Source organism: Suillus plorans (assembly GCF_016647745.1).
Source record: "Suillus plorans strain S12 chromosome Unknown HD556scaffold_7, whole genome shotgun sequence".
In the NCBI taxonomy this organism is placed as follows: Eukaryota; Fungi; Basidiomycota; class Agaricomycetes; order Boletales; family Suillaceae; genus Suillus; species Suillus plorans.
The window spans coordinates 123,941-138,129 of NW_024537391.1; the positions used below are offsets into that span (position 1 = coordinate 123,941).

At 47.1% G+C, this 14,189-nt stretch overlaps 7 protein-coding genes across 7 annotated transcripts; 5 read left to right on the forward strand and 2 right to left on the reverse strand.

Annotated features, from left to right (window-relative positions):
• Window positions 1–4: 4 nt before the first annotated feature.
• On the forward strand, window positions 5–1,454 carry HD556DRAFT_1497616 (maintenance of mitochondrial structure and function-domain-containing protein; the record flags this gene model as incomplete). The annotated part of the gene is made up of 9 exons (XM_041308912.1): window positions 5–81; window positions 134–210; window positions 266–394; window positions 450–538; window positions 588–825; window positions 875–967; window positions 1,019–1,119; window positions 1,201–1,269; window positions 1,335–1,454. 9 exons carry the CDS (start codon window positions 5–7, stop codon window positions 1,452–1,454), a joined length of 993 nt encoding a protein of 330 aa, XP_041164836.1.
• Window positions 1,354–2,982, forward strand: HD556DRAFT_870962 (uncharacterized protein). Its single transcript, XM_041311892.1, has 7 exons — window positions 1,354–1,607; window positions 1,658–1,770; window positions 1,826–1,849; window positions 1,906–1,929; window positions 1,993–2,218; window positions 2,278–2,338; window positions 2,392–2,982. The coding sequence occupies exons 2-7, from the start codon at window positions 1,674–1,676 to the stop codon at window positions 2,518–2,520; spliced, it is 561 nt and encodes a 186-aa protein (XP_041164837.1). The 5' UTR covers window positions 1,354–1,607; window positions 1,658–1,673; the 3' UTR covers window positions 2,521–2,982.
• Window positions 2,612–3,602, reverse strand: HD556DRAFT_870969 (L domain-like protein). The gene is made up of 4 exons (XM_041311893.1): window positions 3,469–3,602; window positions 3,375–3,415; window positions 2,978–3,313; window positions 2,612–2,916 (listed from the first exon to the last, which is right to left on the reverse strand). The coding sequence occupies exons 1-4, from the start codon at window positions 3,548–3,550 to the stop codon at window positions 2,629–2,631; spliced, it is 747 nt and encodes a 248-aa protein (XP_041164838.1). The 5' UTR covers window positions 3,551–3,602; the 3' UTR covers window positions 2,612–2,628.
• HD556DRAFT_1337152 (phosphoinositide polyphosphatase) lies at window positions 3,584–6,559 on the forward strand. Its single transcript, XM_041301931.1, has 15 exons — window positions 3,584–3,686; window positions 3,740–3,840; window positions 3,891–3,974; window positions 4,028–4,302; window positions 4,352–4,377; window positions 4,436–4,478; window positions 4,527–4,560; window positions 4,608–4,921; window positions 4,973–5,101; window positions 5,148–5,266; window positions 5,314–5,525; window positions 5,576–5,742; window positions 5,790–5,888; window positions 5,939–6,005; window positions 6,057–6,559. The coding sequence occupies exons 1-15, from the start codon at window positions 3,658–3,660 to the stop codon at window positions 6,362–6,364; spliced, it is 2,007 nt and encodes a 668-aa protein (XP_041164839.1). The 5' UTR covers window positions 3,584–3,657; the 3' UTR covers window positions 6,365–6,559.
• On the forward strand, window positions 6,560–7,754 carry HD556DRAFT_1337157 (uncharacterized protein). Its single transcript, XM_041301932.1, has 5 exons — window positions 6,560–6,724; window positions 6,791–7,002; window positions 7,058–7,210; window positions 7,259–7,405; window positions 7,458–7,754. Exons 1-5 carry the CDS (start codon window positions 6,589–6,591, stop codon window positions 7,626–7,628), a joined length of 819 nt encoding a protein of 272 aa, XP_041164840.1. The 5' UTR covers window positions 6,560–6,588; the 3' UTR covers window positions 7,629–7,754.
• Window positions 7,755–7,891: 137 nt separating this feature from the next.
• Window positions 7,892–10,389, reverse strand: HD556DRAFT_871339 (cytochrome P450). The gene is made up of 11 exons (XM_041311894.1): window positions 9,948–10,389; window positions 9,755–9,890; window positions 9,657–9,705; window positions 9,554–9,605; window positions 9,423–9,508; window positions 9,085–9,371; window positions 8,921–9,030; window positions 8,699–8,872; window positions 8,433–8,647; window positions 8,338–8,383; window positions 7,892–8,281 (listed from the first exon to the last, which is right to left on the reverse strand). Exons 1-11 carry the CDS (start codon window positions 10,173–10,175, stop codon window positions 8,141–8,143), a joined length of 1,524 nt encoding a protein of 507 aa, XP_041164841.1. The 5' UTR covers window positions 10,176–10,389; the 3' UTR covers window positions 7,892–8,140.
• Window positions 10,390–11,486: 1,097 nt separating this feature from the next.
• HD556DRAFT_1497674 (acetyl-coenzyme A transporter 1-domain-containing protein) lies at window positions 11,487–14,152 on the forward strand (the record flags this gene model as incomplete). Its single annotated transcript, XM_041308913.1, has 15 exons — window positions 11,487–11,850; window positions 11,913–11,932; window positions 11,994–12,009; window positions 12,055–12,278; window positions 12,329–12,395; window positions 12,444–12,458; window positions 12,509–12,635; window positions 12,685–12,787; window positions 12,846–12,924; window positions 12,974–13,310; window positions 13,358–13,433; window positions 13,489–13,546; window positions 13,600–13,665; window positions 13,720–13,881; window positions 13,933–14,152. The coding sequence occupies 15 exons, from the start codon at window positions 11,487–11,489 to the stop codon at window positions 13,968–13,970; spliced, it is 1,752 nt and encodes a 583-aa protein (XP_041164842.1). The 3' UTR covers window positions 13,971–14,152.
• Window positions 14,153–14,189: the final 37 nt, after the last annotated feature.

The following is a 14,189-nucleotide window of genomic DNA, read 5'->3' on the forward strand; positions in this document are numbered from 1 at the left end:
CATCATGACCTCGCAAATGGATACAGACGAACAATCCATAGTCCTCCCCTCTAGCACAACGTCCGGATTGTCTTTGTCGCTGTTGGTCCACTTTCTGTTTGATACTGTTAGTAACCTTGACGTCGTCCTTCAGGCATCCCCTGCCGATCCTGAACATTTCCGAACATTTGACGAGACTAAAGCTTCAGACTCGGTCCAATTCACCTTTCGGCATGTCCATTTCTCTGTCGTGCTTGTTACCTGTCACTGACAGCAGACTGATCAGTCCTCGGCGCATTGCTAGGCACCCAGAACGGTCGAGAAGTCGAGATTGTAAACACATTCGAACTTGCCACAGAAGAGGGTCGCGATGACCTTGTAGATCACGACTTCTTGGTGTCTAGACGCGATCAGTGTAAGTCTTCTATGTGATCCGCATCCTCGCTGGCCGAACGATTTTCTTGTCGAAGATAAACAGGTGTTCCCCTCTTTAGAGTTCATTGGATGGTACACAGTAGCTTCTGTACCGACATATCGTCATATCGCATTACATGAGCAGGCATGCCGATTATTCCTGAGCTCTCATTTGTGAAGCTCATAGCCCACAGTTCACAGGGTACTGCTCAACGCCACTCCTGCTTGTCCTACAACCCTCCACGATAACTTCATCATCATCTGATATCACTGGGCAGACACTTCCTTTCAAAGCTTATGAGCCTACCGTCGAAATAAGGGATAAGAAGACACGTTCTGTGTTCATAGAGGCACCATTTAAGGTAGAGACAGGTGAAGCTGAGCGTATTGCTGTCGATTGGACAGCCAAGGGTGGTGGTGGAAGTACCAGCCGTGGGTGAATTGCTTCATCTACTGATATACCTCATCATCCTTTCTGCAGTTGAATCTCATCTTCAAGCTCAGCGGGCAGCAGTCAAGATGTTACACGAGCGAATATTGGTTCTTGTGCAGTATGTGACAAACGTGATCGCAGGTACGTTATATGCGTCAACTTGAAATCCAGGTTATATACATTTGTACACAGGCCAAATTCCAACAGATCATACAACTCTTCGATCTTTGTCCGCCTTGATTGCCTCGTTACCGGCAAGTGAGAATAAGGGCTTCCGCGACGAATTCAACACTGTGTGTACCATTTCTACTTTACATCCTCCATCTCTGTTCGATATTCACGCTACCCCTTACTCACTCTGATACATCATACAGGAGTATGAAGATGTCCAGCTTACTGCGCTACTCTCATCGCTTACGAAATCGACAAACATTTTGAATGACGTGAGTGATATGCAATTGTTAGTCTCCTAATTCAGTTTTGATCAACGTGGGCGCTTGCCATGTAGCTTGTCGACAAGCACCTTGTACTCATAGGAGGATCGCGGGAGGATCGCACTGTAACTGTAAGGAGGAGGGGGATGGGCAGACAAGGGATGATGCCAGGGGATTGGGCCATGCACCCTTAGTTACTTGAAGAATGCTATGCCACGTATTGTGTATCCCTTCCTTACCCGGCACCAATACTCATGGATCATACTTGCCATCGAAAGGTGATTCGCTGTTCCCTGGGACCCGTATATTTGTATTGGTATATTTTTGTCTTGGACTGCGTTCAACTAGTAAGTCTGCCACGTATAAATGAGACTCCACCGTGATCAAATTCCATTAGTTCTTCCCAGTTGACCATGGCACATGTCGAAGTCGTATCACCAGCCTCCCTCCTCGGTACGGTGTCGCTTAAAGGCATTTACATTCTAGGTTATGGCTGGCTTTATGGGATGTGTAAGATCGTTCCGTCATCGTATATCCGTCTACGCTGACTCGCGAGACGATCTAGCTGTGTGGGTGTCATTTTTTGGAGGTACGAGACTATCAATATTCATCATGAACATGCATTTCTGATGGACATGTGTTCAGGAATAATTGCTTTTCGGACGTTGCGTTCGTCTTTCTGATTTACGTGTACCTCGTGCTGTCGATAATCAGACTACTTCGTTGAAACAGCTAGACACCAGTTTGGTGCTCTTCAGCACAAGACCTTCCCGATCTACTTTTCTTCCTCGATTAGACTCTCCTTGGCTTTGCTGGGGCTTTGGGCATATGCTCATTCCGAACTTCTTGCCAACATCACCAGTCCTCTTCGGGCTGATGTTGCACAGACATATGTGCTCGGATCTGTCATAGCGCTACAGAGCTGCAACCAGTTCGTCGTTGGGCCAATGACTAGCAGGCAGGTAGAATGTAGTTACAAGACCACCAGGTACTGAATTTTCATGTACGCGGCCACAGGACCATGTTCCAGCGACATAAGTTGGAGAAAGAAGAAGGCAAAAACTACAATGAACCCGGCGTAAGCTCTTGCTATTCTTTCAATCATAACAATGCACTGACGAAGATTTGTAGGTTTCCGCCCAGATGAAGGCATTGAATACGAAGTTTGGAATGCTCCATGGCATGAGCTCGCTGGCCAACTTGGGTGCAGTCATTGCCCTGACCTTTCACGGCCTGTGGATTGGAAGCTACGGGTTGTGAAGCACTTTCTGGGTATCATAAACCTGTCCTTAGAGCATCCGTGTAGCTCTCAACTGTGTCAACAGCCAGAGTAGATATTACGCAAAAATACAGTTCTAAGCAGTACAGTCATGCACCTACAGACTCCATGGATGGCATGTATCCTTCTCTTAAACTTCTCTCCAGCCTCCTGATCTCTTCGATGGAGGTTGCCTTTGCGATGGCCAGTTTGACCTTCTCGGCGTCTTCTTTTGACATCAGCCGACCTGCCTTCCCTGACAGCGCCGCTGGTTTGGGCTCGTCAAGAGTGACGGCTGCTTTTGAACCCTGCTTCGATATGGTGGTGGATATCGTTGTTGCAAGGGCAGTAGGTAAACCTTCTGCTGTAAGGAACAAAGACTTTCCCGCCTCCCGCTCCTGAAAGGTGCGAGTGTGCTGAGCTATCGACCGCGTTGAGTTTCGAACGTCGTGGGCGCACCTTATCGCGAATCCTCTGAAAATCCAGAACTCTCAGCGATGCTATTCTCCACGCAAGCCACTCGCGATACCATTTCTTTTCCCTCGCGGGGTTGCCCAAAAGGGCAAGGTACTTCAATCCCTTGATCTCCTTGAGAGGTTCGAGATCGCCAAGCTCAGCGATACTGTTGCCAGTGAGGACAAGAGTTGTTAGATTTGGAACTGAAAGGTGAATTGAGGGTGAAATCGAAGCAACTCGGTTGTTGGCAAGAAGGAGTGTTCTCAGTCGTTTAAGCAAGGGCAGATTGCCCAGCACGGTGATTGAATTATCTGTGAAATCTATAGCATCGTGCTGGTCCTATTACAAATGTAAGTTGTAATATTTACTGCCACGATATACGTGAGGTCAATGCACGTACCTTGGTCACACCAAGGTTTTCAATAGTAGGGATTTTGTAACCTTTGGAATGATATGAACATGGTTCGAGATGCAACTGATTTTTACGAGCTCACCTCGTAGATCGAGCTGCCGCTCTTTTACGGGGTTAAGTGCAGACGGGGCCTGCGCGAGAAGCTCGGGCGTGAGCTTGACCATGGCGGCTCTAGTCAAGCGTGGAGGGTGCACGCTACGTTTCAGACTCAGACAACGAAGAAGCAGCCACTTACGACGCGACGTGCTCAACACATTACTTCCTGACCACCATGAAGCCCATATACCAGAGACTCAATCTGTGCGACCCGTTGCCCACTAAATTTTACTTTTCTGCTGACTTTTTTTTTACAGATTTATTGACGGCCAGGACGCCTACACCTTTGTTCCCGTGCAACCTATTGGAGCGCAGTCTCTCACCATACACAGGGCTACCGGTGATATAGTACTCAATGGTGAGCTGCCTTTAACACGTGGCATTGCAGCTACATATGACTCTGTTCAGCACCGAACACACCTGTCCATCCTACCGCCTCGAGATACGGCAAGACAATTTACGGGATCCTGGGGATGATTTCACTGGCTCTTTGTGCGTATTGCGATTTCCAGAGGCCGCTTTGCATAGACCGATCCATATTGCAGCGGAGTATGTGATTGTAATGACAGGCCGCGAACACCGTGCGCGCCTGATGGGCCACGACATATACCGCGCGGCTGACTTTGACATTCTACCTCTAAATCCAAATGTCTCTGTTCAAAATCCACCCCACCCGGTAGAGAGACACTTGTTAGCATTGGTTCGCTCGCATCTCCTCGGCGGACACTTCTTATTTAGTTACGGTTGGGACTTGTCGAGGAGACTCCAAGCACAATGGCAAGACCGGGACAACGAAGGGAGAAAGGCCTTGTGGGAGGTGGTGAGTGCTGAGATATGCATTTGAAACTATGAAAATGACCGAGTATTAGGCCGACGACAGGTTTTTCTGGAATAAGTTGGTCGCTCATACAGTTGTGCAGAATATGCATATTGACATTTGTGGCTTCCCGCAGATTCTTACAGTCTAGGCTCACAGACACAGACATCGCACATGATGTGGGTCATTTTTATCCAGTTTTAGTGCACATTTCATGATTTATACAGCTCAGTCCTTACATTCTCCCAATTATTTATGGAAGTAAGTCTGCGCCTCAATCTTTCTGCTCATTGTTTGACGGCTTTTAGCGTTCGACATGCGCACTGTATATATCCATGGACATCGCATCCAGCTTTGCCTCATCAGTCGACGGTCGCGCTATCGTGCAGGCACTAGATACTTCCGCCGTGGCATTGACCATGAAGGCCACGTTGCCAACTTCAACGAGACCGAACAAATTCTCCTGGTTGATGAGAAAGCCGCGGGACGCTTATCGTTTGCCGAGAACTTAACGCACAAACTGAGCTTCACTCAGATTAGAGGCAGTGTGCCGGTCTTCTGGGCTGAGGTCAACACACTCAGATATAAACCTGATTTGCAGGTTATGGACCTTCAGGAGACGGTAATTTTACTTCTCATTTTCGACGGGTGTCATCGTTTTGACCACTTATAGGTTGACATGATTAAGCTCCACCTTCGAGATCAAGTTTCAGAATATGGCAGTCAAAGTCTCATCAACCTGGTGAATCAAAAAGGTCACGAGCAACCGGTAAAGGAGGCCTACGAACGCGCTGTTTCTAAAGTACATTTCCATTACACTGCTTCTGCATCTCATTGATGTGATTTAGGTTGATCTCCTGGATGTGAAGTATCAATACTTCGACTTCCACAACGAGTGCAAACACATGCGATGGGATCGTATTAGTGTTCTCATCGAAAAGATGCAAGAGGATCTCGTTCAGCAAGGGTTCGAACGAGCAACCCTTAAGAATTCTTTTACTGATGTACATGCAGATACTTCCACCTCGACACGGCACAGAATAAGGCCGTACAAATACAGACAGGCGTGATGAGGACAAATTGTATGGACAATCTGGACCGCACGAACGTAGTCCAAGCAGCGCTAGCGAAATGGACGCTTCATCAACAATTGAAAGCCATTGGGGTGGTGTCCGACAATGAAGAACTGGATGACTTTGATGCATTAACCAGAGGTTTCCGTGAGAGTAAGGCCGTCGCTGCAATCTCATCGTTGCATACTCATTATGCTATCTAGTGTGGGCCGATCATGCGGACTTAATCTCGAAGGCATATGCAGGCTCGGGGGCGCTAAAAACAGACTTCACTCGTACGAATACGCGAACGAAAATAGGTGCACTCCAAGATGGGTACAAGAGTGTCGTGCGATACATCAAGAACAATCATTTCGACGGCGCTAGACAAGTCCGTGTCTCCCAGCGCTTGACTTTGCTACCCTGACAGATTTGCAGGATGGATTTGACCTTGTTACTGGAGCTTGGACTCCTCAGAAGAATCCAGTCACCGCTTCATCCCTGGTCGCTGATACGCGACCATTAACCATCCGATCGGTACGTTTGTTCGCACTCGGAACAACTCATTGTTGAATCTGCTCCTTCAGGTCCCTTACATTTTGTTGTTTGCGCTGTTCATGATCTGCGCTGGACTTACTCTGCCAAGAACATCAGGTTAGCTACAATGTACATCATTTAGCGGAATTCGCTGACTGGTAGTTGCAGACTACTCGCTATTGTATTACTTCATGTTGTGGTTTGTTATCGCTTCATTGGCTGTTGTGTTCATGATGGTGCATGGCATCGAGTATGTCTCGTGGCCGCGGCTCATTCCTCCCACGGATATCATCTACTACAAAGGACCAGGATTTCGCTCAGCTCACAACGGGAAGGGCTTCACTGGCCCTCTAGCTCACAAGTTGGATCTTTTTGGTCAATCAGATTACTTTGGTTCCAGGCTACTCTTAAACGGGCGTAAGAGAGCTTTGACGGTCAGTGGGATGGAAGAGGGGACGAAGAAGAGAGTGGATTGAGACCCGCTACTGAACTATGTTACGCAGCGCCTATCTATCCCGGAGGCCACATTTGGACCACATATATAATCGCCCCGTACTTAATTGGATTTGCCATCGTGCCTTACATAAGCTTGGAAAATTTCCCATTTTGGCGCCGCAAACAGAATTCAAACTCCGCTGTGGCGCGTCACGCTAGGATATGCATATGTTTGGAGCATAAATCCTCCTGTCCCTTCCTCACCATGTCTGGCAAAAAACGCGCTTCCCCCGGCACAGACGTCGAGAAAAATCCTCTGGCAAATGTCGAACTCAACAATGAAGATGCCAAAAAACTCCAGGACATTCAGAAAGATGTCCAACGCGTCGAACTTGTCATAGGTGAGCTTCTCGGTGTATGGCCAGAGCCCCCGCAGAAAGCAGTAACACAAATTGACAATTTTTAAGAGCGCCTGGCTATGGACAAACTGACCCCAGTCTATGAAAAACGCCGTGCTGTCGCTAAATCGATAGAGAAATTTTGGCCTGTGGCTCTTATGAACAATAGCATGATCTCTTTTCATGCACAACACACTATTGATCAACTTGCGCTGAGCTACCTTGAAGATTTATGGATCGTTCGCGATCCTAAGGAGCCACGATGCTACACTATCGAATTCGTGCGTCATTGTTGATATGCGCCATGATAATCAACACTCTAAATTGTTATGATAGTTTTTCAAGGCAAACCCGTACTTCACTGACTCCGTCTTAAAAAAGGAATACAAATACGTACCTCCACCCGCCGCTTCGGACGACAACCCTGATGCAGACGGTATTACCGACTCCATGCTCGAGTTCTCCTGGGCCCGTGATGTCCAGCCTTCCGTAAGTTACGTGTATCCTCACTGAATCACACTATTAAACTTGTGGTAGGCAACTCCTATTCACTGGAAGGATCCTGAGAATGCCCTGACCAAACTCCACCCTCGTGTGGCTGAGGTGGATGGGGACGATGATGATATGCCTGCAGAAGCTGGCAGCTTCTTCAACTTCTTCGAGGTTGCAGATGATCCATTTGAGGTGAGTGGCGCCAGTCGGTCGCCATAGGTGCCTAACTTGGCATATTTTCTAGATTGGCGCGCAAATTGCCAATGAGATCTTCTCCGAGGCCACAGATTATTTCATGGGTAATATTGCTGGCGACGAACTTGATTCTGAAGAGGAGGACAGCGAAGACGATGACGATGACGCTGAGGAAATTGATTTGGAGAAACCAAGGGCGAAAAAGCAAAAGAAGGAATAGATGCTATCATCAGTGGCCATCTATTCGATACACATATTTATGTCTTGTCAGCTACCTAGCTTGACTGTCTTATTGGTTTATCCCGCACTCGTGGGTTGTTTACAGTAACACCTATTCTTGCGTGGTTTTCTTGAGTGATCTCTATTATCCCTGGTGGTAAGATGAATTTCGCAGTTTTCAGTCTGACCAAAGAAATTCTGAAAATCTACATGTTGGCGGTTTCAAGTACTGGGACCGCAAGGCGTACTTGCATGGCGTGTTTTGACCAGGTGAGATTGGACGCGATGGCGACGTGACGCGTGTTGTGAAAGTACATGTATGCTACTAGAGAAATGTTGGCTGTTTGCTTCCTACAAACCGTAGGAGTCGGCGACATCTGGTGTAGACACTAGAAAAATATAGCGTCTTGAGTTCTAATTTCTAAAAGTGCCATATCACATCTCGGTACATTCAATACGAAAGTAGTATAAACAAATATGTGCCCACGAGCTTGCATCCCCCCAACTGACTTGTCACAGTGTTCTGCGAACCGTAAGCGGTAGCGAACTCGAGCCTTCTCCCTTAACTCGGGGACGAATGACAAAACTCTGGAAAGCTTCAATTTCATGTGGACAGGAGAAGGCGAAGTGTCGGAGTAGAGTCACTGTCAGAGCCTTCGGCAAGTCATGATCAGATGGGGTGATCAAGGACGAACGTCATGAACGCCTACCTTTATTTCGGCAGCCGCAAAGTTTCGCCCGAGGCAGCCCCGGGGGCTGTCAGGGGTGAGCAAACAAATAGGCATCAAAAGAGGGGTACGCCTACCCGACACTAAAAGCCAACAACTCGCGGCTAGTTCTGGTACCGCGGTGGAGCCAGCGTTCTGGTCGGAAGTCGTCTGCGTCGAACCCCCATGTTGACTTGTCTTTTTGAATGACATTGACAGGTAGTGAGATGATTGTGCCTTTTGGAATGACGAGGTGAAGATCACCAGACCCTGCTACAGGTTCCGAAAGAGGTATACTGATGGTCTCAGCAGCCTATGCGAACAAACTCTGATAAATCTTTCGGCTGCCTACATTTAATCTTACCTCGTGATGATTTTCAAGAACAGGTGGATGGAGGCGGAGTGTCTCTAGGAAAAATGCGTCGAGAAGAGGGTAGGCATTGTTGAGTTCATCGAATGTAGGGTCTCCAGCAGTCGAAACTTCTTCACGGATTGCTTGCTGCCATTCCGGGCTCATGGAAAGCTCAAAGAACAGCCACTAGAAGACACTGTCAATCAAAATTTGGGACTAGTTAAGTGAACCTACAGCAATCGTGGCGGAAACTGGTTCATAACCAGCTGAAATGATGGTTCGCATCTGCGCTGCAACTTGCTCTTCATCCATACGTACAGCGGCAGTGGCTTTATCGGCTCGCACTGTGTAGATCATTGTCAACGAAGTGATGATCCTCGAATAATTCGAAATCATACGCATCAGTGACATCAGTGTCTTACTGTTCGGATCACTGACAGCTTCCGCATCCTTCAAGATATCTGTAGCCAGATCCCCAAGCTCTTTTCGGGTTTTTCTGATCATCTGCCCTTTCTTGCCGAGATGCAAGATAGATGGTAATAACCAAAAAAGAGCTTTCATGTAAAATGAGGTAAGCGATTTTTCGTGATTCGTCAAGCCATCTAGGGTTTCTGCGAGAGCGTGTGGCTGGCCTCGAAGGCAGTCAAAGTCGTACGACAACGTTGCTCGTCCAACTGTATCCAACCTGCATAGAATTGAAATGAGGGCGCACGAAACACTTGCGGGTAATACGTACGCAAAGCGTCCAGCCCAGTTAGTCATTTCAATCACAATTTCGTCGCTATGCTGGGCATCAAAAAGCTTGTGCCACTGGGACACCATCTGAAAGAAATTAGAGAAGTATTCAACACGATATATGCAGCTTACTTTGGCAGCGTTTTCGTAGAATACCGGAGTCAAGTTCCGTGCAGACTGCACACTGAAACTACGTCAACGTAGAGTTACCACCGAGATAACGTGCGCTTATTACCTTAATGCTGGGCCGACGCTACGCCGTTGCTTCTCGTGAGCTTCTTTGCCTTACCACACAAATCAGTGAGTGGGTTAAGATTTGTATTGAATGATTACCTTCCACCCAGAGAATACCCTCTCCGAGCAGCATACGAAACCAGGCACGCACGCCTTTTGGTTTGGGAAACTGGTATGCGCCCTCTCCCAAAATAAACGATATTGCGTGCGGATCCGTGACGGAAAGGAGCTGATGCTGATGAGTGATGAGAGCAGTGAGCGAGGCAACACAGTTCGAACAGAACGCCCTTACGCCAAACGCTCCTGTAAATTTCACGACATTGCCATATGTGCGGTGCCAGTCCAGATATAAGGCACCAGGTGTGTTGTAATACAACACCTTTTCTTCGCCCCACACCCAGGAGGAAGACTTCGGGCCCGGAACATGGCGCAGGGCGAAGAGAGACGAGAACCGCTGTTGAAAGAAACGTAATATGTATACGAAAGCGAAAGCAATGGAGAAATGGTAGATGTACAACATGGAATACGCAACCGGTTGGAAGAGACTTGGAGCGAGATGTGTCGTTTGTTATCAGTGGCACGATTGAGGATGCAATCAGGAGCACCTTTTTATGCGTCCTGGTACATCCAATTCGCGTAATGTTTTTGGCAAACATTTTAGATCGATCGGATTATGATGTTCGCCGTGGCGTTATGATCGCATCAAGGCTTTCAGCGATGTAAGAAAATCTGATCAGTCATAGATGGCAAGTCCTTGCTCCTGATTGACGCTTTGCCTGATTCGATGACTTGAATCTAAATCCTGGACATTGCATGAACTGACAGAGAACTCTGAAGAAGGCAATGATGAATTCAATCGAGACATGATTGAAAAGGCACCATAATGGACTCAGTCACTGGCTCGCTGCAGTACCCATCCGCGAGTCTGCTGAATCGCACTTGATCCTAATGTGGAATGATGGGCAGCAGAACGATGGATGCGAAGAAGATAGGGCGAGTTTTCGTTTTGGATCTATCTGCAAACAGAATAACTGCCTCGTGTGTGTCATGTTAGCAACGGACTGGGCAGTGCTACATTATATCGCATCGAGTATATTCCTTGCTAAGTTGCTTGACCGACTTGGAGGGTACAAAGCAGTCGTGAGATCTGATAATTCATAAGTCAGTTTCACTCCTCAGACCGGGCGCCTTACGGCAGTGATTCTGGAGTACCTTCTAGCTGAAACCGCGACAGAATTCGGAACTATAACGAATTGTCTGCATCAGTATTAATGATCGTTGGTTGATCACTAATAGTAGTATGGATGCCGTCTTCCTATCGATCCATGTCCTTTACTTTTTACGAGTGTGTCATCATGTTTTATAACTGATGGGCGGTGAAAACCTAAGCGAAAGCGCGAACATCGTGCAGGTAGATCAGTCATGGAAGATCAGAAAACCAAAGGACACGTGAAAGACACCGGGCCGTGTAGCAGGGGAGGGTAGAGCGGGGGTGACTCGAGCTAGGGCAGTGGCAGGATGCGTTCTGTCGTTGAGTCGCTGTGGCGAGAACTAAAAAGACATGAGTTCCACCGGAAATATCAAAGCTGCATGGTCGAGTAGGAACGTAGGAGAACATAAAAATGATTTCTACTTTGATGAACCTGACTACGACTGCTAAACGTGTTTGACGGACTCACACACCAGCTGCCACAAATTATGGAAACATACCAAATTTGGTAATTGACCCGGTGTCGAGCCTAACGCGATCGTGTCACTTCCTTGCAGCTTGTTACGAGCAGATCACCCACGTCGAGTGAATACAGTCAACCAAGGGTCGAATTTGTTTCGCATGTCTGCTACCCGGAATAACTCTCCTTCAGAAGATCCTCATAGCTTGCGCCACAGGTCCAGCAACGCTAACGTCGTCGTGGAGGCCCGGGACTACACCAGTCAAATTGACATGTCTCCACTACAGCCTTTTCACAAAAAAGCCATCTCATCCTCCTTGGACGGAATTCGAATACTGCCTCGCGTGCCTACGGTATCACCTTCAAACCTCGAAGATGTCGAGCTAAGTTTGTTGTCCGAAGAGGAGCGGATAAGTGCTGGGCGAAACCTCCAAGATGGTGACGCGCGTTCTTCTGCAGGTGGTGCGAAAACAATTGCTATGTCTTCTAGAGACAAAAAGGCAATGACCCTCTTGATCATTCTTTGTCGGTCACTTTCATATCTCCGAGCTTTCAATCCAGTTGACATGACCTTATAATCCTATTAGATTTAATCCAAGGAGTTCCTGTAAGTTATTTATCTTCCTCGGATGTCGCGCCGAGTGAGATGCTCACTATTCCACGAACAGCTTGGCCTTGCCCTTGGTATGATACACTTCTTTTTTCTGCTCACTCTCTGACATTTCTTAGGTTCTGTCCCGTTCATTCTCCGAGAACATCTATCATATTCACAACTTGGCGTGTTCGCATTATCTAGCTACCCATATTCGCTCAAGCTATTATGGTCTCCTATCGTTGATTCAACATTTCATCCTTCAATTGGTCGTCGAAAATCATGGATAATTCCTATGCAACTCATAATCGGCTCCTTGATGCTCTACATAGCATCAAACGTCGGGAGATTGATGGAAAATGTACGTCACAACTGCTAGACTTTCAATCGTTCACCCTGACATGCATTCAGCCTGCGGATAATATCCATGAACTCACTTTTGTATTCACGTCGCTGGTACTCTTTTCTGCAACGCAAGGTACGTACATTTATCGCGCCCCTTGTTTCATACTCAAACGTTTTACAGATATCGCTGTGGATGGTCCCTTATTTGATTTGTTTTCAGTCACGTCAATACTAACATCAATCCAGGATGGGCTTTGACGCTTCTCTCTCAGGACAATCTTTCCTACGCGTCTACATGCCAGACAATCGGGTTGAATACAGGCTTCTTCGCCTCTTTCACCGTCTTCCTAGCGCTAAACAGCGAGGCATTCGCGTAAGCAGTTTATGTTCAATACTACGCATTATTTAGTGACAACTTGCAGTGAGAAATGGGGCATTCCACGCCTCGAGTTAAGCACATATCTCCGTTTTTGCAGCCTCTTGTGTTTTGGAGTAACTTTTTGGCTAACCTTCTTCGAAACAGAGGTGACTATCAGCGAAACTTTTTGCAACAAAATTGATGACAAAATGATACATTTTTTAGGGCAGTGAATCATTGGACGGATCAGAAATGACTGTTACATCCGTTTACAAAACCATATGGAATATTTGCAAACTCAAGCGTAAATAGGTTCATTTTCGGATTGTTTGGTAACTGATGTTTTCCTTCAGACGTCCAGGCGCTCATTGTTATGCACTTCTTCGCAAAAATCGGGTTTCAAGCTAATGAGGCAGTCACTAGTTTGAAAATGATTGAGAAGGGTTTGGGTCGCGAAGACCTCGCTATTGTTGTCCTCATAGATTTTCCTTTTCAAATCTTGGGAGGCTATTTTGCGGCGAAATGGTCTAGTGGCGACAGGCCACTTCGTCCATGGTTATGGGCATTTTGGCCCCGATTGGCATTTGCCTTTTTGTCGACGCTCATCGTCTACTGGTTCCCAACACCCCCTCTTTCATATGGATTTTTCGTCTTCCTTATCATCCACACAGTGTTACAAGGACTTGCATCGTATGCCCAATCAATGAAATCCGGAGCACGGCTGATTTCTTTTGTAGGACGATTCAGTTCGTTGGTATCTCAGCATTCCATACCAGAATATCTGATCCTCTCATTGGAGGGACTTACATGACGGTATGAGATTTCCACGGTTCCTTACTTGTCGACTGATAGCTTCATACCTATTTAGCTCCTTAATACGTTTACTAATCTAGGAGGAACGTGGCCGAAGTACTTTGTATTGAAAGGTAAGGGTGTATGGCAGCCATATTCGTCGAGCGCTACTAATGCTCTAATAAAGGCGTCGATTACTTTAGTGAGGCGTACTGCGAAGTGAAGGAGGCGCACAGTGAGCTGCTTGTTAAAGGTAGGCATGAATGCTTTCTGCTCTGGGCGCCCCTCAATGCTTACTCGAAACCAGCTGCCGAATGCGTCTCTGACCGCGGTAAGGAGGTCTGCTCAGAGATCGATGGACAATGCATCACAGAGCGCGATGGTTATTACTACGTTTCAGCGATATGCATGTCGTTTGGCGTGCTGTTCCTATTTTTTTATATCATTCCCACTGCACGCAAACTCCAAGGTAGGTAAAGCTATCTATGTCACTTCGGAATTAACTCAGGCATTTGTCTAGCCCTTCCCGTGTACAGATGGCGGATCAATCCAGAGTGAGCACGGGTGCAAGATTAGGCTGGGGTTTGGGCTATCGTTCGTTACTTATTTTAATATTACTGGGTGGTAGATAGCTCTTGTTCGTTTCACACGTTGATCAAAGTACCATTGATGTAACCAGTACACTCATTGTTTGAGGTGGCTCTCGCCTGCCCTAAATTCAGATCGCGTCCTATGATATCCTATTTTCCACGGAAACGTGCAAACCATACCGCTGAG